At 37.0% G+C, this 27260-nt stretch overlaps 5 protein-coding genes across 6 annotated transcripts; 3 read left to right on the top strand and 2 right to left on the bottom strand.

The window, feature by feature from the left end:
• The first annotated feature begins 2578 nt into the window (after window positions 1-2578).
• On the top strand, window positions 2579-9269 carry LOC119990068 (kinesin-like protein KIN-12F). 2 transcript variants are annotated; one of them, XM_038835884.1, is made up of 17 exons: window positions 2579-2958; window positions 3248-3310; window positions 3393-3530; window positions 3928-4011; window positions 4093-4218; window positions 4293-4352; window positions 4440-4493; window positions 4642-4734; window positions 4901-4996; window positions 5125-5273; window positions 5662-5808; window positions 6077-6206; window positions 6292-7263; window positions 7355-7453; window positions 7525-7641; window positions 7734-8516; window positions 8793-9269. In XM_038835884.1, the coding sequence occupies exons 1-17, from the start codon at window positions 2686-2688 to the stop codon at window positions 9033-9035; spliced, it is 3627 nt and encodes a 1208-aa protein (XP_038691812.1). In that variant the 5' UTR covers window positions 2579-2685; the 3' UTR covers window positions 9036-9269. The 2 variants fall into 2 exon arrangements, with proteins under 2 accessions (XP_038691812.1, XP_038691813.1); XM_038835885.1 differs by lacking the exon at window positions 2579-2958 and having other exon boundaries at window positions 3276-3312; window positions 3394-3530.
• Window positions 9270-11791: 2522 nt separating this feature from the next.
• Window positions 11792-14593, top strand: LOC119988266 (chloroplastic import inner membrane translocase subunit TIM22-2-like). Its single transcript, XM_038833237.1, has 5 exons — window positions 11792-12069; window positions 13093-13157; window positions 13296-13368; window positions 13452-13505; window positions 14109-14593. Exons 1-5 carry the CDS (start codon window positions 11865-11867, stop codon window positions 14366-14368), a joined length of 657 nt encoding a protein of 218 aa, XP_038689165.1. The 5' UTR covers window positions 11792-11864; the 3' UTR covers window positions 14369-14593.
• Window positions 14594-15502: 909 nt separating this feature from the next.
• LOC119988168 (40S ribosomal protein S8-like) lies at window positions 15503-18191 on the top strand. The gene is made up of 5 exons (XM_038833109.1): window positions 15503-15655; window positions 15759-15831; window positions 16513-16846; window positions 17397-17575; window positions 17867-18191. The coding sequence occupies exons 1-5, from the start codon at window positions 15652-15654 to the stop codon at window positions 17946-17948; spliced, it is 672 nt and encodes a 223-aa protein (XP_038689037.1). The 5' UTR covers window positions 15503-15651; the 3' UTR covers window positions 17949-18191.
• A 963-nt stretch (window positions 18192-19154) lies between these two features.
• Window positions 19155-22707, bottom strand: LOC119990155 (beta-1,2-xylosyltransferase-like). The gene is made up of 3 exons (XM_038836004.1): window positions 21981-22707; window positions 21519-21668; window positions 19155-20420 (listed from the first exon to the last, which is right to left on the bottom strand). Exons 1-3 carry the CDS (start codon window positions 22653-22655, stop codon window positions 19698-19700), a joined length of 1548 nt encoding a protein of 515 aa, XP_038691932.1. The 5' UTR covers window positions 22656-22707; the 3' UTR covers window positions 19155-19697.
• Window positions 22708-23711: 1004 nt separating this feature from the next.
• LOC119988641 (pirin-like protein) lies at window positions 23712-26450 on the bottom strand. Its single transcript, XM_038833755.1, has 6 exons — window positions 26264-26450; window positions 26122-26171; window positions 25983-26021; window positions 25833-25861; window positions 25020-25186; window positions 23712-24360 (listed from the first exon to the last, which is right to left on the bottom strand). The coding sequence occupies exons 1-6, from the start codon at window positions 26446-26448 to the stop codon at window positions 23877-23879; spliced, it is 954 nt and encodes a 317-aa protein (XP_038689683.1). The 5' UTR covers window positions 26449-26450; the 3' UTR covers window positions 23712-23876.
• Window positions 26451-27260: the final 810 nt, after the last annotated feature.

Raw genomic sequence — 27260 nt, 5'->3', positions numbered from 1 at the left:
TTAACTAAGAATAATTATTTAAACATTTGACATGGCTTAACCTCAAACCTAGGTCAATGATCAATTTATGATCGTTAACTATACCTTGAAATTATACAATTTATCACAGGTAGACTTTTGAGGAGATGGCCTACCAAAAGCCCCTTTTAACCCTTTTTTTCCTTTCTTTCTTTCAAATACGACACTTGGCCTTTAACTTTCCGTCTCTTTTTTTTTCTTTTCTTTCTTCTAGCTTTTAGATATGATATGATAGAGATAGAGGAGACAAATTTGGGCTAGTTTAGGATTTTTAGGTACCCTTTATCAACTTTCTAAGGGCATTGTCACCACCACATTACATATTTCTTTTTTTAAGAGTATTTGATGCCTTGGTGGATTTTGAAATGATCTAGATAATGTTACAACATAGGAGAATATTACTGTACAAATATAACTATATATATATACACACAATATTTAACCATATAAATTATAAAATAATATAACTCATATTATTTACATATAGTTAAGATAATATGTTAATATATATGAGATTTGAAGATTAATTCAAAGTAGTAGTCAAAGAAATTAAATTTTTGAGGGATATTTTGGTTTGTTGAAATTAAGTTCTTTTGGACAAACCCAACTCTTTCTTTTTATTTTTTTATTTGTTCTTTTATGGGTGGGGGGTTGATGCCTTGATGGTCAATATTTGAGGCTGCAATTGGGGATCATATGCTTGAATATTTTGGTGTTATCATTACTACTTTGCATAGAAAAACAAAACAAAGAAGAAATTTAAAAAAAGAAACATATTGTAGTGAAAAAATATTTAATTTTATTAACTTTTCCTGTTTCTCTAACTTCAAGTGTCAGCAAATCTTGACTCTTCTTGAGAAAGCACACAATAAGGTTAATTAACTCCAATTGAGTCATAAAGTATTTTGAAATTGTGACATCCCATGACATTTTAGCTCTCTAAAGAGACTAATAGTTGCTTTCTTATGTTTTGTTTAAAGTAATTACTTAAGACTTTTTCACTTATGAGACAAAAACAGCTCACTAAATTCCAACATTCTCCAGTAAACTAAATGTAAAGAGGATTATAAAAAAAAATAAATAAAAGGAAAGAGAGACACATTAGACAATTCTCATAACATTCTTGCACTATTAGTTAGTACCAAAGTAATGAACTAGGGATACTATCAACAAGGCAACAAGGGATAGTCTAATTGGTCAAGACTCTTCTCAATGATGGTTACATGTTCAAGTCACATGCGTTGTGACCTCTGCATAATTTATCATAAGTCATTGGTCAGGTTAAACTTTTTGAACCAGATATCACTCTGCCAAGATTCTTCTTCAACGGTGAACTATATTGGGGGGCTGCGGTGACGCCCATAAATCATATATGGACTGTAAAATCAGCAACACTACATGCCTAAAATAGGGAAGAAGGTTCAACATGTAGAAATAATGGCCCATTGGGTTACATTGTGGGCTGATGAAATGGGTTTGCATTACACTCATCATTCATACATGGCTAGCATGTGGGTCATGCTCATACGCAGAGTCCCCTCTTCTTAATGTCGTGGAATAAGAAGTCTTCTTATCTTAATGCATGTATTTAATTTATTGGGAGCTATTAGAGCGGGATCCATTTTTTTGGGAATATGAGTCGAAAAAAAAAACAATAACAAGAATATCTCTAGTGGAACATCGTTAAAAGAATAAGTTATACAATTTGAAAGAAAACCGATTATATGAAATAGATGAACCAGATAATCAATGTACCAAGCTTCTTCTTCATAAAATCATGTATGGGCTTTAGAAGGATCCACTGATCCACAGGCCTAAAATAGGGGAGCAGGCCCAACATATAGAAATAATGGCCCATTGGGTAAAATTGTGGGCTGGTAAAGTGGGTTTTGCATTACAACTCATCATTCAATCATTCATACATGGCTGGGCCAGGCTGGCTAACAATAATGTGGGTCATATGCGAAGGCTCCTCATCATAACGGCTATCTATTTGAATTTGGAGAAACGACAAAATTATCCCCTCCTCTTCTTAATTCAAATATTTCAATGAGCTGTAGAGTCCCTTTATATTGTCATGCCTTTTTCTATTCATCTGGTGAAAAAGAACCTTTTTTTTAGTGCAAAGTGTGCAAAAGTGACAAGAATTGCCACAATTACAATAGGAAACAAATAAACATTTTTGAGCCCCAACATCTAATTATAAAAAAATAGTGCATGTTAAATACACATTTTAAGGTGAAACTTTAAGAAAATTAGAAATAATAAATAAATAAAGATAAAATATAAATGGTAAGTATAAAAGTTTTATACTAATATATAAATACAAATCTACGCTATTCCTATATTTTTTAATAAAACTACAAATAGAATACCAACGAGAGGTGATTTGGTTGACAATTGATTGGGTTAAACATATGTGTGCCCAATATTCAATTCTAATGAGAAGCAAAATTTTCAATGGTATATACCAAGGGATGAAGGGCAATTTAGTTAATTCCACGTAACCTTTAAAGTTCAAACCCAACGGCATTAAGAAGTTGATTTCCCCAACGGTCTTCTTCCCTGCCCCAATCCTTAACCAGTACGCTCTTCGCATTTCTCTCTCTCTCCAACACTTCATCTCTCTCTCCTCTCTCTACACACGACAGTACACTAAGATCCACTATGGAGAACGGTGAGAGTCGCTTGCTTGGAAGTCTCTCCACTTCCGCTATACGCAATTTGCTTCACAGATCGCTTTCCGTTAAGCCCAAGCCGAACTCGAAAAACCCTAGAAGTCCTAAATCAAACGCCGAGAACACTCCTCCGGTGGATCCCAACGCCCAATTCCACGATCCGCCTCTCAGTCCCTCAGTGCCCAAACTATCACCGTCCAAATCGGTCACATTGACCAGATCGGACGGACAAGCAGAAGCAACCGTGCCTTCTATGGAAAAGGCAAGCATAAATTCTCCCTGTCTTGAAAGAATTATTTTGTTTGGATTGTAGATGTGGTCCGATTTATGGTAACCTGTGTACATAGAGACACAAGGTGATTGCTTGTTACTAATTTTAAATTGTGTTCAACTAGATTATTATTGTTGTTATTGTTGAAATCGACTTTGGTAAGATATATTTGTTTTTACCTTTTTCGAATTTCAGTTAGAATTAGCATCAAATTCACTCTTTTTTGGGAAAATGCTATATTTGGAAGGATATTTATTGACGTAAGTGTAGAAATCTACAGGCAGAAATCAATGGATCCAACTGCCAGAGTGAAGGATTTGCAGCTCCAGATCCAGCTGTGAAGGTAAAATGCTTTTATCTTGTTTGGTTTCTTCTTGTAAGTTAGTATTTGTGATCTTGGGTTTCTTTTTTATTCTCTTGACTAGGTTTTTGTGAGAATCCGGCCATTAAATGATCCTAAAAGGGAGCCAAGTTGGGCAGCGGCTCAGGTTTCTCCGGATTCATTAAGCTTTGGGGAACGGAAGTTTATGTTTGATTCAGTTTTTAGTTCAAATTCGAACCAGGTACATATTTTGTTTAGAAGTTTATTTTTTTATGCCATTGTTGTTGCTAGATTGATACTCAGTTTTGGCTGCCAGTAGAATGTGGGGAGTAAAATTGTTAGCTAAAGCTAAACCCTAAAGCTTCACTTGGTTTCAGCTATCTTGACCAGTTGGACTAGCTTTGGTTTCTATTTAAAATTTATAATCACATTTTGTAACAAAAACGTGAAAAGTTGTTTTTGTTTCTACTCCGTAACGCCGGTAAGGGGACTTGATTCAGAATGGTGCTTTGTGTTTGCCGTAAGTAAGCTAGGAGCATGCAAATCTTCTTATTGCATCTTTACTTTCTGCTCAAAAATAATCATAGAATTAGGGTCTATTGGTTTTATCAGCTATTATTTTGGTCCATTGCTTGCAGGAAGACGTCTTTCAGTTAGTTGGTGTACCTTTGGTCAAAAATGCTTTGGCTGGTTACAATACTACAATCTTGTCATATGGGCAGGTATCTATGAATTGTAAATCACTTTAACTTATTTGGTTTAAACTGCATTTGCAATTATTAACCTTTTCTAGTTCTCACTAGACTGGAAGTGGTAAGACCTACACCATGTGGGGCCCTCCAAGTGCTATGGTTGAGGATCCCTCAGGCAGCAGTCTCCAGGGCATTGCCCCTCGCATCTCCCAAATGATCTTTTCTGAAATTCAAAGGGTGAATTGCTTTTTCTCTAATTCTGTGCAAAATGATTTTAAGTGTATAGTTTATGATAAATTAGTTTTACACAGGAGCAAAAGAACTTGGAAGGGAAACAGATAAACTATCAATGCCGTTGTTCTTTCCTTGAGGTGCGTGACTTACGAAAACTCACAAGCACAATACTAACACTTTTGTTAAATATATATTGACGTTCTTGGGAGTTTCAATTGTTATAGGTTTACAATGAGCAAATTGGGGATTTACTGGATCAAACCCAGCGAAATCTTGAGGTTGAGATCTAATTTGCCCTTTAATTTCGTCAAATTTTTTTTTCCCTTTTATGTATCTTTTTCTCAGCTCTAATTTATTGTTATTTATTTATTAGTTTTTGCAATATGCATGGTCCATGCTCAATGTATTTAATATAAGTTGATACAGATACCAGATGACCCCAAAAATGGATTGTATGTCGAGAATTTGACGGAGGAGTATGTGACTAGCTATGAGGATGCAACTCAAATTCTGATCAAGGTAAGCAATACAATAATTGTATTCATATCTCCATTGGTTTGATATCTTGCCAGGGCTCGCATGTTGAAACCATAAGAACATTTTTTGGTCTTTCTTTACTTTAAATATATCAATTTTTCTACTTCACAATTCATCATGGCTTCCATTTATGCTTCATACGATGCAGGGGCTTTCAAGCAGAAAAGTTGGAGCAACAGGAACAAATTCTAAGAGCTCTCGATCTAATATTATATTTACTTTCATTATTGAGTCTTGGTGCAAGGTATCATTCTCTTGCTTATACAGTGATTACAGTTTTTGTAATACTAGTCAGCAGTCAGCTTTACTGGAGTTGGTGGCTATCTTTTCACTATTTTGTTTGATAATGTGATTTTTTTATTCATGTCACAGGAAGCTTCATCAAAATGTTTCAGTAGTTCGAAAACAAGTAGAATTAGTCTTGTTGATCTTGTCGGATTGGATGAAGATAAACTTGATGGTGCGAGTAGACAACATGTAAGGGAAGGAAAATATGCAAAGAAGTCCCTGTCTAAACTTGGGTATGAAACCATGATCCTTAGACTCTTGTATCTTCATATGACATTATTATTATATGTACTCAGCAGACACATTTATGTAGATTTTACCCACATACATGATACACCGATACACGTACACATACATAGCATACACAGAAACAGGGAATTACACCCATATCATATACATCTGTTATACCAAATGAAGGTTATATGATATGATATCATTGTTGCGGTATATTTTATCCCTTATTTCTAGTTAGACCCAGATATCATTTGTTGAATGGGAAAACACCTCTGACCATTTGTGTGTACTGCATATTGTTAATACTTGAGCTTCCGGATGAGTAAAAGATCTGGTGGGACTAGGAAATCGACCTCTAATAATGAAAAACTTCTCTCATGGGCGCAGGCACGTGGTGAAGACACTAGCAAATGGAACACTTGGAGGATATGGAGATGTGCCATACAGAAGCTCCTGTTTAACTCATTTATTGCGAGAGTCACTTGGTGGCAACTGTAAACTAGCTGTCATCTGCACCATCTCCCCAGACAACATGTAATTTATTTCAGCTACAATTTTTTTTATATGAGCAAAATCATGCAAAAAATGAATGATAATACAATCACAACGTTGAATTTGTCACATATGTTGATTATGTTATCATATGGTAATATTAGGAGACTTTGGGAAAGTCTTCTTATGAGGCCACCTTGGAGATCAGATAATGATTTGCTTAATCTGTGTAGTATGGTAGGAAATATTGTCGAGAATGTGTATGATATATTTGATGTTCTGAGATGAAGGGTTGTGTTGGCAAATGCAGAAATGATAACCAAACACTGAAGACACTCAGATTTGGGGAGCGAGTCAAATCCATAAGAAATAAGCCAGTAATAAATGAAATATCAGAGAATGATGTTAATGATTTGACTGATCAGATTCGACAGCTGAAGGTATATATTTCTCATGTTGGAGTTATTTGCTTGTTCTGTCTTAAGCTAAGCCTGAGGATTATTAACATTGCTCATGTTTCGGCAGGAAGAACTTGTAAGAGAAAAATCTGATGTATATAGTTCAGTTAAGAGTAAAAGTGGATACTTTAGAGGGCACAATGGGCGTGACAGTTTGAACCAACTGAGAGTAAGTCTTAACCGCTCTTTGATACTACCAGACATAGATAATCATTATGAGAAAGAAGTAGTTGTTGATGAGGAGGATGTAAGGGAATTACGACAGCAGCTAGATAAGTTGCACAGCCCATCCGACAACAGAGATTCCATCCAGTCTTCTGGACAAGAGAGTTGTGAGACTGGCTTGACGAGCGAAGATGATATAAACTTCCCAGAAGACACTGAAATTGAAGAAATGAAATTGGAGAAATCTTGTGATCATGTTGCATTAGCAGGAGATCTGCCTGGCGCCTTGAATACTTCAAGGACTGCTGATTCAGCACTAAGACATAGCAGAATGATCAACCCGTCCCGACAGTCTCCAGTCCTCCAAGAGCCAACTTTGTCTGAGTCTCCTAAAATTGCTAACTCCCAGAGGAAAAGCGTGGCCATTTCATCAACTATTTTTGCAAGTCAGAACAATGTCCCCGAAAATCCCAAGGTAGATGTTTCACAGCAGTCAATTAAGCAAAGTCAGCACATACAATCTTCTTTGGGCTCGAGCAAGATTTTCCCTGGCCCCACCGAGTCCTTGGCTGCTAGCCTTCGAAGAGGCTTGCACATTATTGACCATCACCAGCGAAACTCTGCATCAAATAGGTCTTCAGTTAGCTTCTCTTTTGAGCACTTAACTTTGAGACCTTGTCCTGAAGTTGACAAATCATCATGTTCTTCTGTTAAAACGTTAGCAGAGGAGACACCATCTGGTCCTTTCCTTTGTGTGTCTTGTCGACAAAAACTTCATAATAATTCGAAGGAGGCTCAGGATAGCTTGAAAACGTGGATTATAACTGCTGATGATCTGAAGAGTCATAGCAAAAGAACAGATCAAGTTTCTGCAGTATGTTAATCCTTGTTTTTTGCTAGATTCCATGAAAATCTACTTTGTTTATTTTAGTAGATTCAACTCATACTGCTTCTCTTGTCCACAGGTTGATGGGAATGAGTTGGCCAAAGCCACACAGAGAGAGAAGGAACTTGAAATTATTTGTAGAGAGCAATCAGCTAAAATTGAGCAGCTAAATCATCTGGTAATTCATATGACTTTTTTTTTTTACCATTAACTTGGATATTACATTATTGATAATATGTGCCTCTGTAGGTTGAGCAGTACAAACACAACAACACTCTCTGCTTGGATGAAGATGTTAAGAATGAAATAATTCCATATGAGGAACTCAAAGTTAAAGATTGTTATTCCCTAATGGATGGGAACAAGGTTTTTTGCTACTTTTTTGTTTTTATAATAATAAGTTGGAGTTCACCTCGTAAAGTCCAACTCATTAATATTTTGCTTGTTCGATTATGCAGTGCTTGAAGGAGAATGACAGTGAAAATTATGAGTTGGATACTGTGACAGAAATAAGGGAAGTTCAAGAAGTGGTGCATCATAGAAATGGGAATACATACTTTGATATGAATGAAAAAGAAGAGTTTCTTAAGGAAATTCAAAACCTAAGGAGCACGTTACAGTCGTATACTGATGCATCTCTTGAGAAGTCTACTGAGAAGTTGAGATCCTCTTTGTTATCAAGATCCTTTCAACTGCGAAAAAGTGTCGATACTCAACAAAATAGTGAGGACGAGTTGGAGAAGGAGAGACAAAGATGTACAGAGATGGAGAGTGACTGGATTTCCTTAACTGATGAGCTGCGCATTGATATTGAGACTCATCGTCAGCGTGCAGAGAAGGTTGAGATGGAACTCAAGTTAGAGAAGAAATGTACAGAGGAGTTAGATGATGTAATTCATAGGGCAGTCCTTGGGCATGCTAGAATTATCGAACACTACAATGAACTACAAGAGAAGTACAATGATTTGCTGGGGAAGAACCGTGCAATCATGGAAGGGATAGCAGACGTGAAGAAGGCTGCAGCAAAGGCTGGAGCAAAAGGTCATGGCGCTAAATTTGCCAAATCTATGGCTGCGGAGCTTTCTGCCTTGAGATTTGAGAGGGAGAAGGAGAGGGAATTCTTGAGAAAGGAGAACAAGAATCTCAAAGTTCAACTCCGGGACACTGCAGAAGCTGTTCATGCTGCTGGAGAGCTCCTTGTCAGGCTTCGAGAAGCTGAGCAATCTGCATCAGTTGCAGAGGTAACTTTACATTACTTAATTCTAATTGCTATTTCACAAATTCTCATATGTTGGGACTGTCCATGGTTCAGATAAAGTGGATACTATTCCTGTTCATGGCTAACTAGAGATTTTATACACAAAATGATAAACCATTATTAAATGAAAGAGATTCTGGAAATACTAACAAGAGTTGAAGGCAAACTATATTGCTGGAAAATGGGGCAGTATTGATATTAAATTAAATGTCTTAATCTTCCAATAAGCAGTTGGATAAGCATTTCCGTCCCCGTGCAGGATAATTTCACAAATCTTCAGCAGGAAAATGAGAAGTTAAGGAAGCAAATGGAAAAGTTGAAAAGGAAGCACAAGATGGAAGTGGTCACCATGAAACAATACATGGCGGAAAGCAGATTGCCAGAATCTGCATTGCAGCCACTTTATCGAGAGGATTCTGATGCTGCAATCAGCAACTCGATTCTGGATGACGACCAAGCATGGAGAGCGGAATTTGGAGCAATATATCAAGAGCACTACTAGGTCTGCAAGTTGAATTTTTTCATGAGATTGAACCTGGCTTATGCAGCAATCCCAATTTTATTGGTGAGACCCTACTTGGGTCCATTTGATCACCAGGGCCGCTGTACGTCCTTTTCTTGTCTTCTTTTCTTAAAAATTTATGTTTTTTTTTAAAATTTTATTTCTGTTGTGTGCATGCCTTAGAAAACAGTGTTCATGCAATTCCTTTTACTGATAATGAAGATTACTTTTACATTTTTTTTTTCTCTGCACACTTTCACTAGAATAATAACTTGAAACAAATAAAAGATAGTAAACATGTCTATTGACAATTTCGGGTTATTTTAATAGCTTATGAATATCACAAGTTCATTTTGGACTTTGTATGTATTCTGCCAAGCTTACTTTTTGGTCGTGTGATTTAAACAACCTGCTGCATTCCCATTTCAAATCCTTAATCATCTAGCTCTGCGAAGAGGATTTGTTTTAAGCTTGCGTATATTAGGCTAATAAAGCTAATATTCCATAAGAAGTCACTTGCATAAAAAAAATATCATTCATACGTTCCATATAAATATTGGAAGAACATTAAAAATTATGAAAATAATTAAAGCAAAGCCTTATACAAAGCTATTACAAGAAAATCAAACATCTTCCTAAGATAACACATCAAGCAGCCATTGAAATATCATACAGAAGAATCCCGCTCTGGTAAATCTGGATCACTTAATTCTCTTAAGGCACCACCCTCTGTTCAGAAAAATCCCTCTCTGGTAAATCTGGATCACTTAATTCTCTTAAGGCACCCTCTGTTCCTGCTAGTCACCTACATAATCAAAATAAAACAGAAAAAATGCAGGATTTACTAAGAGTTTCATCTACACAGTTTATTAGGGGTAAAAAGAAAGTAAACATTACCATTAGCACTCCACATTCTAGTTTCTTCTTCCTCTACTTCTACAATTTGGTCTTCTCGCAGTCCAGCCTTCTATTCCTTAGACCATTCTTATCACTAGCCGTTGTGTTTAAGAGATGAAAAAAAATGGTACTGGATGAAGAGATGAAAAAGATTGTTACTTACATCATTATATTATGGGCCAGAGCCCACATAATTGACAGATAGTACTAAAGACATGACTTGTACGTTACTTTTGATTTTATTAGAGCATGTTTTGAAGGCATATACAAAGCATAACTAGTAATAGTCATGCAGAAAGGATTTTCGACTTGATGGGGATACTAATAAGAGTTGTTGTCTAATCACCTTCTCATTGGCTGGTAGTAACCAAAGGACCACTAAGTTGTGTCGATTAACTTGTTTGGAAAACTTTTGTTCACAAAATTGACAGAGAGGAACTAAAGACATGATCTGTTGCTTTTGATTTTATTAGCAACAAGACTCGGATCGTTTACGATACGTTCATGACTCATGAACTGCCGCTTTTGATTTGATTAGCAGCAGGACTTGGATATCGTTGACAAATGACTTCCAATGCGTGTGATGAAGGACGGATAATTTGAGCATTTGAAGGAAATCAAGCAATGGATTATTGATTAATCCCCATGAAAGACAAAAAGGATACCAAAGATTATTACAAATGAAAATGATGTGCCCTCAAAACCAAGACAAGGATTCATGGACTAATACTAATTGTGCCTGAGCTCGGAATGTACAAAATTTTTATGTGGTTTCCTTAAGACTGCAAAGTGGTAGTTGTGGTATTGTAGTATGTCCATGTCGCCCTAAAGGCACTATTTATTCTAAATATTGTATCTCTTTCTTGACATAGTCAAAATTGCATCGACTCTCGTGGATGTAGCTTATATTCGGTGAACTACATAAACTTTGTGTTTTTATTGTCTCTATTATTACATCTTTCGGCTCATTTGAGGTTCCTAAACAAACGAGGAATTATCCTTCCATATTCTTGCGTGTTTCATACACGGACACGGTGCATATGAACTAAAAAGGCGTTGTAGAGTACTGTGAAGCAGTAAAATGTACCACTTGGTCCTCTTAATTTTTGGGTTCGCTGTGGTGAAAAATCTTTACATGGGTAACTCGATATTTGGAAATAACGAACACATGCTAATTCCCAAGAATATGGAAGGAAAGTTCCTCCTTCTTTTAGGAATTTCGAAAGGGTTTGTTCACAAATCTTATCAAGCTAATAAAAATTTCTAAAATCATGTATTTATAGAGCTTGAAATTTTGTGCAAACTTGTTTGTTATAATCATGAGAAGAAACTCTCCTCTTAATGAGGTTGTTCACAAGATATTATATTTGGTTGAACAAACTCAGTTCATTCATTTGCAGCCCTCACTAGAAAATTTTCATTTTTATTTTCTTATTTAGAAAGTTTACTAAGACTAAGAGATGACAAAAAAAGATTACCATCATTATGGGCCAGAGCTGACTAATTTCGAAGAAATGATAAATTAAGCAAGCCTGTTAGTGGTGGACCAAAGATTTGAAGGCCCTTTTGATTGTATGGGCTTTGCCACAAATGGCCCAAAGTTCAAAGCTTTGAAAGCCCTTTTTGATACTATGGATGGCAAGATGAGGGTACCAGGGTGGTTGAAGTCTTGAAGAAATCAAATCAGGGAACTAGTGGAAGTGAGTTTGGTCTAAAAGTTCAATTACTTGAAGAGATTTATGTCCAAAATTTCTCTATTTAATTTTAAATACTTGTTTCTAATAAAATACAAATGAAACTAAAAGCCTAAAGGGACATATACGACACCGTTTGACGTAAATATCCTGAAACTAAAAGCTAAACAAAACTAACTTCACACTTCTTCGTCTGGATTTGATTGCTCTTTCGTCGACAGATAACCGGGGTAGAGTAATGGCAACGGCGGATTCTACAACCTCCAACCCGAACACCGATTCCGATTCAGACTCTAATGAAAACCCTAATCCTAACTCTAGCACCAGTCCCGACTCTTCTGGCGCTTTAGTTCCGGCCCTTTCTTCCAGCCCCGCCGTTTGCCTCATGAGCTTTGTCGGTGACTCTGCCGCCGGTGCCTTCATGGGCTCTGTATTCGGCTACGGTTATTCTATCTCCTTACTTTTTCATTATGTTTACATTGATATGCTTATGGGTGGAAATGCTTGTTGAAAACTGAAAAGTGTTTACTTTGTTTGAAATTTTTATTTATGATGAAAAATTTGTGATTTTTGCTTGTAATTTTGTGCTAGAATATGAATATGAGATTATCAGGTCGTTCCTTTTGGTGGGTTTGGTTTGTGATGTTTATAGTTGGAGGAGACTGCAGTTACATAGGTTGTGCTATGGTGCTTGTATTCAAGATTGACAGGTGGATTCTCTTTTCCATTGTGTTATATGTTTAATTGCATCCGGGAGCTGGTATTTGTGGTTTCTAATGGTGGAAATGTTAAATGTGGAGGAGCAACTGTGAGTTGAACTTGAAATGGTTTATTGCTCTAGGATAGGAGATTCATGTGAAGTTAAGCTAAATGGATTTAAGTAATCTTAGTGATAAATTTTCTGCTACTTTCTTTTTGGATATATTGTGTAAAACTTTAAGCCCGTTTCTTCTGGTGTTATTGACCTTTGAACCTTGGTAGAACTTGTTGTGTGTATCTTGAGTTTTTGTATCCTTACTTCCTTAGTCTTCTTTGTTTTCCAACGTTTATTACCAGATCATTTGCTGTAATAGAATTTTAGGCGTCTGTTTGGTAGATAATGGAAATGCACGTATCAAAAGACAAAATGTGTTTCTTCCTTGGAAGTTCCAAAGTGGTTTATATTCATTTGTCACTGCTTTATCTATCCAAAAAGAAAAAAAGTATATGTCCCTTCCTGCTTCTTTGTGCGAATGAGGAAATGTGATCGCATCATTCTCTTGTAATGTTACTCTGGAGAAAAAAAGTAGATACCAATGCACTAATTAAAATTTATGCAATGAGATTATAATTTTTACATTTGGGTATTCATACTTTTAAGTGAATATGCAAGAAAATATTTATGTGGAGAAGTGGTTGTGCTAGCATGAGCACCCATCGTTTTTATTTTGATGCTCTGAAATGTCCTTTTTTTTAATGAATATAAGGTTCTGGATTGATCAAGAAGAAAGGCTTAAAAGGATCATTTGCAGACGCGGGATCATATGCTAAGGTATGGGGAATTTCATCATTTTAAAAACTTTGTGATTGGAGGAGAACCTGATATTTTTTCTGCCCTTTGAGTCCCTACTCCATACTGTCCTGTCACTGACTGGTATTATCTGTTTTTGATCATATTTTCTCTTAAAAGACATTTGCAATTCTCTCTGGAGTACACGGTTTGGTTGTCTGCTTTTTGAAGAGGCTGAGAGGAAAGGATGATGGTATGTTATCTCAATAAAAAAAAGTGACTCTTTCTTTTGTTCAGTCCTGTAATGCCATATCATAATGCCTTCTATCATTGCAGTCATCAATGCTGGAGTAGCTGGATGTTGCACTGGTCTTGTTCTAAGTTTTCCAGGTACTCAATAACTTGTTAGTGAATTACATTTAATCGACATCAACTAGTGCATTTTATTATGGGAAAATGGAGGTTTACTTATGCTTATCAAGTTCTGTTGAGTCTCCATGCTTTTACTCATATTTGCATGATGAACAATCTGTGCGACTTTTTATTTTATGTGATGCAATTATTTTTCGTTATCTATGTGCAGTTGAGGCTCTTGTTCTTGGGAATCACATCCTTTTAATCTCTTTGCTGGCCCCCATCTCAGTCCCTGAATCTTGCTCCTTCAAATATTCTTTTTTCGTTGGGTTGTTGTCCGTGCTAAATTTTGACCTTGATAAACTCTTTAATTATTTGATGTCTGTAATCAACAAAATTGAGTTTTAATTGGTCACCCAAATTTCTGGCTCTCACAATGACTTTTGCTGGCTGAGTTCCTACAGATGACTATGAAGCGAACAAAACTGGGAAGTACAAAAAAAGAATATGTGCTTGCTTGGTTTTGATGTCCATATTTATAATACCTTCTTGTATATGTATATATTGTCATTTGAGGCTTCAAATATTGCTAGAAAGAAAAAAAATCCAAAAATTCTTAACATTTTTATGTGCTTGCAGGTGCACCTCAGGCTCTACTACAGAGTTGTCTCACTTTTGGGGCATTTTCATTTATCATTGAAGGCCTTAACAAGCAACAACCAGCACTAGCCCATTCAAGGGGTGTAACAATCAAAGGCACTCCCGGTAGTACTGCACCTAGTCCCTTGGCTCTCCCTCTTTCCCTCCCACTTCCCAATGAACTGAAAGGGGCCTTCTCTTTTTTCCAGGAGTCCCTGAGGAAACCTAAGAAGGTGAATACTCCCCCGGCTAGCCTTTAATTTGAGCATTACAATGTTGTTCTTTTATGTTATTTTGACAGTGCAGTTTGTAAATTTTTAGTTAAAGCCAAACATTGAAGTTGTTTACGGCATGTAAGTTGTTCGTTATCGGTTTTATCGTCCCTGTATGGATTTTATTGAGATTCAACAATAGTAAAACCAAAATCCTTCTCTTTGTGCATATTGGAGCGCCCATGAATGAATTATTTGCTCCATCCTGTGTTCTTCACAGTGTTGTACTTGTTCCTAGTGAATAAATTAATTTGGGTTTGTATTGGTGACCATATATTCACACTGTAGTAAAATGTGTGTTGAATGAGTTGGTAACAGAAATAACTACTGATTACAGTTCAAAAAAGATGTTCATTCTTCAGTTTTATGATCATTGCATAAAACTTGGAATTTCCCCAAATCTGGATATACTTGTTGAATGATACACGGTAACACAGAGCCCCAACCATTCAACCACTAAGATATACTTTGGGGGGTGAGATCTCAAAAATGGGTCTGTTTGGCTGTTTCCAGCACAATGACTCTTGCTAACCTTTGGGTGGAATTTAAGAACGAAGCAGCACAATAAGATGGCTTGGACAATTGCTCAATAGTACCCACTTGGCAAGAGGGTGGCGTAGTTAATTCCCTCTTTGGATTTAGCGTCTAGATGCTCCAAATCGGAAGATTGAAATAATTTCGTCAATTTGTCCTATTTTCAGACCCCTACTCACACCGGTTTGGACTTAATCTTATCTACCGCGAACATGGTGTAGTTTATTCTCACGGTTCAAAATTTACATCCACTCAACCATCCCAATATACATGTTGGATTGGATGGTTGTTTGGTCAGAAAAACAATAGTTATTACTCATTACAGTGTAAAAAATGTGTTGTTTTCAAGCAGATGAGTATATTGAAAATGTTACTCCAGAGAAACTAATCTAACCGATGTGGGAGTATAGCATTATATCTACTTTAGTTGTATCTTAAAAAAAAAAAAGAAAAAGAAAATGTTGATATAGTACAGGGATATTTTTGTTAACCAGTGTGGGGTCCATGTATATTTTGGACCAACCGCGGTCGGTATATGACTATTTTGTCCAACTTGAATCAGAGACATAAGGGACAAGATAGTAAATTAACCAATTAGGGTTCTTGGGTAAATGTCATCAAATCATATCATATGAAAGGCCGGGCCTTTATCGGACTCCTCTCTCCGAAGCCGTAGTCTCTTGTTGGAGAGTGAAGACTTGTGAGAAGAAGGAAGCCGGCAGCCTCCCTCTGAGAAAATGGGTACCAAGATTTATCTTTGAATTTTCAATCTTTTCGAAATCTCGACTTTGAATCCTTTTGTTTGTGATTGCTTTTGATACATGAAAACTGTATGGATTGATAGGTATTTCTCGTGATTCTATGCACAAGAGGCGTTCAACTGGAGGCAAGAAGAAGGCTTGGAGGAAGAAGAGAAAGTAACTCTTTATTCTGTCTTCGCTTTATATTGCTTTTTAGTTTGTTTTGATTTATTATGTGCGGTGGCTGAGTAAATTGTGGAAATGGTGAATCTGGTTCTCTGGATTTTTTTTTTCTGCAGAAACTATACTTGCTTTTAGGGAGAAGTGTGCTCGGGAATGGTTTTTATTTGTGAATGGTTCTTATATGAGCACTGAGGCCCGCAACTTCTTTCAAGCTTTAGTTGGTTTAGATTCAGTTTGTTTCTCAATGCCATGGACGCATTTTGTTTTGTTATCATGTAACCCTGAGATGCCGAGTTTTGGGAAAATATGATATTTCAAGATCTAATTTTTATTCCTGGTTAGTTTTCTCATTTTATGTTGTTGTGTTAGGAAGAATTTGAATTGGTATATTATTGATTGAGGTGCTTAGTTGTTAGAGTCTGTAATGTCAAATTCTGATTCCTGCTAGTATTCACTCAACTCTTGCATATTTCGTGCTACCATTTACCTAGAGAGTATATCTAATCCTTTTGAGGGTGAAAGTGAACAATCAAACACTAAGTGTTCCCATGATGTTTAGGTTGTGTTTCTTGTTAATTGGTTGAATGGAGGCTATTATAGTCAGTTACAGTGGCAATTTTGAATAGTTTTGATTCCATAATTCTCCATAATGACCTATCTGTCCTGCTTTTGTAGGTATGAGCTTGGAAGGCAATCTGCCAATACTAAGCTGTCAAGCAACAAAACAGTTAGGAGGATTAGGGTCCGAGGTGGAAATGTGAAGTGGCGTGCTTTGAGGCTCGATACAGGAAACTACTCCTGGGGAAGTGAGGCTGTGACCCGGAAAACTCGTATTCTTGATGTGGTGTACAATGCATCCAACAATGAGCTTGTCCGAACTCAGACTTTGGTTAAGAGTGCTATTGTTCAGGTAGATGCTGCCCCTTTCAAGCAGTGGTATCTCCAGCACTATGGAGTCGACATTGGGCGTAAGAAAAAAGGTGCAGCTTCTGCTAAGAAGGAAGGAGAGGTAGGTTTTTCGAATCAATATCTGCTTTCTGCTTTGCTATGTCTTGCCAACATTTTTTTTTTGTTTGAGTTTGTTTTATCCAGATTTATGGAATTGTTCCCTCATATTTTTAAATTGTTGAGTCTTAATGTGGCGTTGCACTAAATGATCGCACTATTATTTTTATTTTTGCATGATAAATTAGTTTAACTGGGAGTTTCAGTCAATAGAGTGGAGTCTCTGTGTGCATTTGGCTTATAATTACGAGAATTTTATTTGTGATTCTGATGTTTATTTTTTACTCTATGGTACATGGCTATAGTACTTCAATAAGGATGCTTCCATTGATTCTTATGTCTTGTCTTCAAAAGCTTGGTATTATTGTTTTTTTTTCCATGTGGCTTTGTAATAATTGCAATTTTCTCCAATATGCTGGCAAAGCATTAAAGCCTTTTGGAAATTACTTATGCTTTAAAGTGTACAAGAATACTTAGTCTATGTGTTTCCATTTTTTTGTTCTCTGTGTCATGGGATCATTTTATTTTCTACTAATGGCATTGTTTACTTGTAGGAAGGTGATGCTGCTGCCGCTGCCACTGAGGAGGCTAAGAAGAGTAACCATGTACTGAGGAAGCTTGAAAAGCGCCAACAGAATCGCAAGCTTGATCAGCATATTGAAGAACAATTTGGAAGTGGCCGTTTAATGGCTTGCATCTCATCACGACCTGGGCAGTGTGGCCGTGCTGATGGGTATATAATTTTCTTGGTCTTATTTGTTCCCCCTTTCAAATTGCCAGATCTATCGAGCAATATAAATATATCATATGCTTAGTTGGGAAATTTTGTGTGCTTTCAGTTTACATAGGTTTAGGCACAGGGTAAACACCACCCCTCAGGCCCCCGAACTAATTCTACCATTTCTACCCTACAGGCCAACAAGAGACAATAACTCCCCCCGAACACAGTTTTTGGCCTTCTTATTATCTTATATGTAAGTTTTAGTCTGTTTATGTTTATGTGTGCTTCGTCTTTTTGTTGCAGATATATCTTGGAGGGCAAAGAGCTCGAGTTTTACATGAAGAAGATTCAGAGGAAGAAGGGCAAGGGCTCTGGTGCTGCCTAAAATTTTGCTAGCCAGATCTTATCCCTGGATTAATTTCTTCTCTCGTTTACCCATTCTGTTTAGGAATGAAACTTGGAATGAGATATACAGTTAAATTTGAAGCGTTAAGTTGTGTTGAATTGTCAAGTTAGAGCTTTATGAATTATGGTGGTATTTTGATGACTTGAATTAACTTTGATTTTGTACTTTCAGTTTGATACATGTTCTCCATGCTTATTAAGAGCAATAGATGGATGTTTTGTATGGTTGAATGTTGTAGCATGAGTCTTTCCATGGTAGAGATGATTCAGGTTCAGTTATCAAATTGGTGCTCCTACTGGGGCCGTAGTGTCATTTTTCGATAGAGTAGGGTGACTTGTATAAATAGTGAACTTTTTGAGTCTTTGTGGGTAATTCACTTTCCCACTATTACTTCCTACCTTTAAGAGGTCACGGTTCAAGTGGGAAGGCTGATTATTTGTATTTTTTGCCCCAATGGTTGTGAGTTGAAAACTAAAGAAGATTATGGGAGTAGAAAAAAGGCTTGTAGGGTTAAGTATCATTTATTCGAAGTAGAGAGGCTGCATTTCGAGGATCCAGGGGAAGATGTGCAATTTGCACAGAAAATTTTTGAAAAATCGTAAATGTGTAGCATTTTTAGTATAACGAATCTAGTGATATTTTTTTAAGTTTGAAAAAAAAATCAAATTGATCAAGATCAAATATTATATGTTTTGAGTTTATATTTTGACAGTCTAAAATAATTATGTTTGCCTGATCATGATAAATTTGATTTCTTTTTTGAACAAAGAATATATCTTTGGATTCATTGTGTAATTGCACACGTCCTCCCCCAATAGGCATTACGAAGGTAAGATTCAATTGTGGTCTGCCAATAAATCTGTGAACCATGTGATACCCATTAGGGCCAATGAGGCCCTTAAGGATCATATTTGACCAACCGTTACCTGTTCAGCTGGGGTCTACTCACTCAAGGTTTTGTGCATATGATAATCTCACCGTTGCCAAAATCTGGTGAGATCGGACAACTTAGATATTTGCGTGCTGCCAACAAAACCGATTGCTGTTGGCTTTCTAGGATCAATGGGTATGGTGATCCTTAACCTCATTTAGGTTCACCAATTCATAGCGGGTGCGTGCATCTATTTTTGATCGAGAAACTGTAGCTGGGCAATACAGCAATACAGATCAGACAGCCAGTGAAAGTAGTATATTTATGCTCAATTCACATCATTCAGTGAAAAAAATGTTCATCCTCACAAATCAGAGAATGAGTGCATATAATTTGTTCTTATGTGATACAACATATGAAATTCCATCAGGTGGAATGGTATTTCCATTCCATGAAAAAACCAAATGGAGTTAAATATGTGTTGATGTTATCTATTGTACAAGAAGGCAGTAGTGTGAGGGATTAGGGATTGCCTTTCCCAAGCAAAACTAACACTTGGCCAGACAATCCCTTGCCTAAAGAAGTATAAATATTGATTAGGGTATTGTCAACGACAATCAGTGTCAAGATAGCATACCACAGCAGAAGTCAGCGTGTATCCTCCGCTACCCGAATCAAATAGCACGGAACTAGACCAATCTTCATTGAATTCAAGGCAGAGCTCTACTGCATTCGCAAGTTCCACCATCGCTCAAAGGGCTACTTCCGAGTTATCAGTGATCAGAGAGAATCGCTCACAAACTTCCACGTCCATGCAACACAGGCATCGATTAGTTTCAGATCAAACCAAGAAATTGTCAGCATTCAAGACGTCTCAAGATTTTGCTAAGCCTCTCGATAACCACTGCAGGTCGGGCATATGATCCAGGAAGATTGATAGCATGATATTCCAACCCTTTCCATTGGGCAATCAATGAAAAATGTGGACGTCTGAATTGGCTGCTAATAATCTCAAGAACCACTGTCCTTGGTGTTGCTGATACTATGTGAGTGAGACCTGCACCATGAGCACCAATAATTACTGAAGCATCTTGAATGACTCGAACTTGCTCCCTCATTGACATGTGCGCAAACAATCCATTGACAAGGTTTATTTTGCATTCTGAGTAATTAGATGCCCATTTCTGTAATGAATCAAACACTTCTTGTTCATTGCTGAGCCTCGATTCTACTTTACCACCATGGCGAGGATGGGCAATATAATCTTCACGTCGAACAAAGAGTACATTATGACCTAAGGCTGGCTTTTCTATGCGGTGCCGATTTACAGGAAACCCAAAAGCGGCTCTGATAATTTCTCCGAACTCTGATAATCGTGCAGTCTTCTGGTCATCAGGTTTCTGCCACAGATCAGGTGCAGATGCCCCTTGACAATTTATTTCTTCAGTAAGTCCCTTGTATAGTGCAGTCTCATATCCCAGAGGTGAGAGAATAGCACGGCGGAAACACACAGGACCAGTGAAGTTTTTCGCATACCTAAGACCCGAAAATAACGCTTTCCATGTTTGTTCCAGTGGTGCCTGAAAATTTAGATCAAAGGTTGAGAAACAACATATACCAAAAAAATAACAGAGACTCGAATAACACCATGAAACTTGTTCCAACTGAATTTGCACATATGAATCCCTTCTAACTGTTCATTCTTTTACCACTTAAATTGATGAAGAAGAAAAGCACCAGAAAACAATTCCAAGTAGCGACATTAAGTGAACTTTTTTACTGACAATTACTGCATACTTGCTACAAAAGGAAAAGAACAAAAATAAAGTTGAAGAAGTATACATCGATTGGCAGTGACAAAATTAAAATTATGTGCAATAGCGAGAGACAGAGAGAGAGTGAAAAGACGATATTTTTGCTGCCTTGTAAAAGTATATCATTTTAATTTCTACAACAGGACTTCGTAATAGAAAAGCTATTTTCCTTAGCCTGAGAAAGCATGTCATATGCCCACGGGAACCTAGCCGTTCAAGAAACGAGGAGAGAATGAATCTATAACTACTCTAAAAGGACCCAACCTTATCAATTGCTGCCCTAAAAGACGCAGGAACCAAATTTTGGGGCCACTCAAGCATGCTTAAGGTGTGGTGGTACACGTTTACGCTCACTCGTTTTGTAGAAAAAAAACTCTTCAATATCGAAACTAAAATCTTATAAATGCCACAAAAGCAGGTAAACCAATTGATGGATTAGTTTACTCTTAACGATTTATTATTACAGTGCTCACTTTTTCAACTTTGTTACTAAAGGTAGTAGAAAACAGAATGCAGAGTCTCTACTCACTGTACTAAGTTAACTGAAGCAGCAATGGGGAGAGAGTTTCTGCACGAGATATCTTTCCAGGAAGACATGCATCATTTATATCTGCCACCAAACTCCATCAAGATCTTACTCCCAATCTTTCCACCAACATCTTATCCACTTCAAAAAGGTGTACTTTTTAATCCTTTTATTGAATTTCAGTCCAATATAATACCTTCGTGGAAACCATAATTACAAAACAAGCAGAGTAGGTATAGGCAAACAATTCCCGTACACAAGGCTCCCAGAATGGATGCGGGGGTTGGAGAAGGGTAAGATATGCTTAACTCAAATAATGTAGAGTTAACCACACATACCTTACAGTGACCGTCCAAAAAAATCAGATGAGGCCGATTAGGTAAGCCAGTCACTCTAGAAGATACATAGGCGCTGTACCAATCTGTAACAGTGTGAAATAGGTTTGCATATTCGAACCTCGTAACGAATAGTGTTGGCTCCTCAATCCACTGCAAGCAGAAACTTGACAGTCACTTAATTAAACAATATACATCAAACAAAGAGCAAGATAAAGAAGAAAGCATTACTTTAACTGATCATTTATCATCCCAGATCAGAGTACTTACTGACTATTTACACTAGTATTCGCTCAATTAATATGTTGTCATAAACCCTAACCCTTAGTAAGTACTCTGTGATCCAATTAATAAGGAAATCACTAATTAACCATTAATTAGACTCTAGATTACCATCAGTGACTCCAAAGATCCCCATCAAGTTCAAAAATAGAAACTTTATCAATTAAATCCAAAAATTCCAACCTCATCGCACTGGAATTCGTTGTCTTCCACAATGCGAACAGACTTTAGCAGCTCCCGCATTGTATGCCGCATGATCTCACCTTCACGGACGTACTGATCCAAAAACTCCTCACTCGCAAGCCGCCTCCTCTTCCTGCTCTCTCCACCAACCCCAAGCACCTCGAACGCGCCGTCTTCGAATACGGGCAGCTCCTCCTCCTCCCTCCTCCCAACCACCTCATCCAAACTCTCACCTCCTCTCGACATCTTAATCCTCTCCGGCACCATCCTCACTTTCCCTCCCTCGCATATCGAACTACGAAGTGTCTCACTGTAGAAGCACCGAAACCATCCGCCGCCACCGAACGACCCCGCGCCGCGAATCGAGGCAGAAGGAAGTAGATCGATGCGGCGAGTGAAGCCGTTCCCGAAGTACGCCTCGCAGGAGCGTGGTACGACTTTCTGGTCCGGCGACCAAGGGAGATACGAAGGCATGATTGGCCATGGCTTCAAAGAATGTTTCGGACGGCGGTTTCCCGTTAACCTCAGACGGTTTTCCGTTACGGAGTTATTGTTGCTCGTGTTATTTTCGTCGTGGTGGTGGTGGTGAGAGGTGAAGTAGAGGACGAGAGAGACGGAGTTGAGAGCGAAGAGGAAGAGGAGGATCTGGAGGAGCCTCCAGCGTGTTCTCTTCATCTTCCTTTTCGTTTCTCTCTCTAACTCCCCTCTCCCTGCACTTGGCGAAGAGCAAGCTCAGAGCATGTCCAATGGGACATTAAAACTTATTTTTCAAACGTTGAAAAGTGAATTTTATGGAAAATTTAGAATGTTATAGTTTTATAATGGATGAAAATGAACGCTTGAAAACACATTTTCTTGATAATGATATTTGTTTTATAGGTTATTGTTAAAAATGACACTTGAAATATAGAGCATGTATATAGTTGATGAAAAATAAGAGAGATGTGATGAAAAGTAAGAGAGATGATGAAAAGTAAGAGGTGATGAAAATGAGTATGAAATATTAAAAAGTATGAAGTGTTGATAAATAATGTATATTATGAGATCCACTCATCCAATTAAATTATGTCATATAGGAGAGATGAGATGAGAGAATGGTTTTGAAGTACTTGATATATTTTTTTAATATTGGAGTTGTTCTCACAACAGTTTGACTTTCTCTTTTAGCCAATCCAGAGGTGACATGTGGTAGACTGCTGCTAATGATGATGAAGTCATCTACCATGTTTGGCAGTTAATATAGGCAGGTAAGTTTCCCGGGAAAAAGTGTAAAGGAGGATATAAGCTTTAACATTCTTTTCAGAAAGAAGTTTGACTAAACTGAATTCAAAATAAAGTTGCAATTAAACTCGAACTTAAGGGTTAAATGGGCCGTTATATTTTTGAAACGATTGAGAGGGGGTTCGAACGCTAATCATTATAATGATATATATTATTTTTATCACTTCTATTAATAACTCAGGTCTTAAATGGATTGTTATAAGTAACTTGTCTAACAACATTTTTTTCATTTTCTTTATGTTTTATTATCTACTCTGTTAAGGAGAAAAATATTTTCATACTCATGGATTTAGGTATTTGTTTTAGTTCTTTCTTTTTTGGGAAATTTAAGCTCAATTCACTTTCTTTTTTTAACTGAGTATTGCTCGAACTCAGGATCTTCAAATTCATACGGTTTGACCTAGACAATTAGACTAGCACCAATGTGGTTATTGATTATATGGGTTAATATAATATGTTTTGGCAACCTTATATTAATCAAAATTATGAAATAAGATGTACATTTAAGAAATAACACAAAGTTGTACATCCCCTAGCTTTTGCATAATGAAACCAATAACTCTTTCAATGAAGCAGAAAGTGACTAGCTAACTAAAAATCAAGGTGAAGTGCAGATTATTGGGATCTCCAGTGCCTAGCTTTCTCAAACCCATTAACATATTTATCAAAATCATCAATGGTTTGGTCAATCTCCTCTTGAGTGTTCATCACAAATGGACCCAGTTGCGCTACAGGCTCCCCCAATGGCTCACCTCCAACCAAAATGAACCTTAGAGGTTTACTGGACTTGTTCCATGTCTCCAAACTATCTCCAAGCCCTAGCAGAAGAATATGGTGCGCTGAAGTTGGCGACGACTTTGAACTTCCAAACACACCTTCACCTTCCAAGACATAGACAAATGCATTGTAGGTTGATGGAATTGGTTGTTGAAGGTGAGCTCCTGGTTTGAGAGTGAAATCCAAGTACATTGTTGGAGTCCTTGTGTAAACTGGTGATTTAGCACCCAAAGCTTCCCCTGCTATGACTCTAACTTTGACATCATCTTTTGTAGCTTCTGCTATGTCTTTGCTTGCTATCTCTTGATACCTTGGCTCGATCCTGTTAAAGCGCAAACGGGTTTAGTACCGTTAATGCAAAACAATCAATATCGATCTTTTAAGGGCAACCAAATTTAAATCTTTGTAGAGCAACCTTATCTTAGCACAACTAGTTATTAGTTCGAGTCTGATTATCCGGAACAAAAAATGGGGGAATATTAAGGGATGTCCATATCAGGCTGGATGCACACACAACTAGTTAGTGCTGCATTCAAAAGTACCTTTTAGAAAGGAATCCATGATGACTGAAAACTATGTGTGCCCTAAATTTGACACATTGTGATGTTGACTAATGTGTCCATACTCCTAAACCCCTCAAACACGGGTTTTGTGCAAGCGTGACATCCAAGCAGACGTGAAAAGTGTTAAAAATCCAAGCACAAACACATCAATAAATATTGTCCATTCTAGGCCACGAACCCGTACATATTTGTTCTCCTGGGTCGTCTGCCCGTCTCCGTAATACTTACTTAGGCTCAGAAAACATGTTTATTGTGTGAAAACATGTTTATTCTGTGAGAGATGGTTGACCTTTGCTTATATGTCACTCGGTTGGTTTATGCCAATCCGACGTGAGATTATAAGTCTTGAAAAAAAATACCCATGACGTAATAATGCTTGTTAAGAGTTTAAGGAGCAAGAAAAAAAAGGCTTACATACATTTTATATTTAGAAGAAAGGTTGATCCACAATTGTAAACCCTTTTGGGTTCCTTGAGCAGCAGGCATTTCTGAGTGAACAATCCCTCTTCCAGCAGTCATCCATTGTAAGTCACCAGCTCCTATGGTCCCTTTGTGGCCCTCAAAGTCTTCATGTGTGACAGCTCCCTGGTGACCCCCACACACAATTGCACTCATTTCAGGCATGTTTATAACATCATATAAGCCACTAATTTGCCCCCAACAAGAATAAATATTTGAAGACAAGTACAGATAGAAAGGCAATTCAAGACATAATCTTGCCTAAGATTGACATCATTTATTTTATTTTTCATATGCCACTTTGTAGGACTAGCCAGGTCAACCTTAAATCTTTTAATGGCAATTGTCAAATTGGCTTGGCAGACTCAACACTGTTAATGCATACAGATCCCTTGCCGACCATTCCATTTTTTACTAACCCAAACAATTTCAAATATTTTAAAAAAAATTATTTCACTTGCTAACTGCAGTATTATGGATCTCAATGTCTTTTTGTTTCAGCTATCCAAAATGCTCAGATGGATGCAAACAATTTCACATAGTTCATGTAGATCATGTGGGGCTCACGATTTCACATGGAATATGTACGTTTATCTCAACATTTAGGATAGTTAGAATAAAAAACAATAGGATCTTACTGATTTTTGCTTGCAAAAAGCCATGAATAACATGTCAAGGCCTGATCTTGCTAATTTTTGTTTTTCTCTTTGTTAGTTCAGAAATTTTAAAAAAAATTACAAAATCTAATTCGACTGAATCATTTTTTCTGTACCTGCAACATATAGGTGACTGTCTCAAACCCTGTAAGTAACAAAGAAATCAATCAAAACCAGAACAAATTCCAATCTCAATAGAATCAGACAGTAAATTTTCTCATAAAAATTCAATCTTTTGACTAGAACCAGGAAAGTAAGAATTACACCTCTATGTGGATGATCAGGAAATCCAGCAGGAGCAGTGACTGAAATTTCCATAAGAGAAACATGAACATAAGCATACGCAATATAACATACATTGACAATTTTTCATGGCAAAACAATTGGAAAAACAGAGACAGCCACCTGAGAATTCATCCAGAACAAGGAAAGGATCAAAGTATCTCAGTTCAAACCTGGAAAATCAAGAACACCCATTTAGCCAAAAACTCATTAATTCAAAAACAAGACCATAACTTCATCATTATTATCCCATTCTCTTACTTACCTCCCTATGCTTCTTCTAACAACAGCTCCAGCCCCTTCACGTTGAGGCCTAGCCAAGAACTTCCTAACCACTGAACGAGGTTCTTTCAGAACAACAACATCAGAAACTTCTCTCTCAGGCATTTTCGCAAACATGTAGCTGTATATGTCTATATTTTGAAAGTATGAAGACATTAGGCTATGCATTTGACTCTATATATAGAGAAGGTCAATGGAATGCCAAGATTTGTGCTGGCGGCCAACAAGTTCCACATGGGATGGGAGGTTCCTTGGTCAACTTCTGGAACTTCTTTGTTGTACTTTCCTTATTACTTGTGTATGTATATGTATAACGTCATCATAGCGTCCTCATGATGTGGTGTTGGAGGCTTAGGATCATAGCCGTTGCATGACTGCCACGTGTCAAGCATGTCTGATATTTGCTGTGGGGACACGTATCTGTGGACCCCAAATTATTAATAGTTGGGCACAACATATTGGTTATTAGAGATATTTTATTTTGGTCAAAAGTTAATTTTTTTAAGCCAAAATTTATTATTATATATGTGTCAGGCTGTGCACCATTCACTCTTTGACTTAATTATTTTAATTTTTTCTATTCACAATTACAATATAAAACATGAGAAACGCTTTTTGTGCTTTCCTTTTAATAATTAGTTTGCCATTTTTTAAAATTTCAATTTGAATTAAAGTGATCTCAATTGGGTTTGAAAGGTTTTACCTTATTTTTTTAATGGGGTATTTAAAAACTTTCAGAATTAATTGCCAAAAAGTCTCATTTTTAGTGGGTGAGATAAACAACCCAACAACATAAAATTTGTATAAACCAAGTATCCTATTGTTTTGAAGCTAATGTGAGCATCAATTCTTGTTGGTATATTAGTTCTATATATTGAAAGAGAAAAAAAAAAGCTTTCTTTCACATCTTAATTGGATGTTATCAAGACAAAAACATAGAACAACAGGATCACAATAACCAAGTGACAAGTTGATCAAAG

The sequence above is a fragment of the Tripterygium wilfordii genome, chromosome 21 (genome assembly GCF_013401445.1).
Source record: "Tripterygium wilfordii isolate XIE 37 chromosome 21, ASM1340144v1, whole genome shotgun sequence".
Classification (NCBI taxonomy): domain Eukaryota; kingdom Viridiplantae; phylum Streptophyta; class Magnoliopsida; order Celastrales; family Celastraceae; genus Tripterygium; species Tripterygium wilfordii.
Note: the sequence above shows the minus strand (reverse complement) of the source record. Positions and strands in the feature narration are given on the sequence as shown.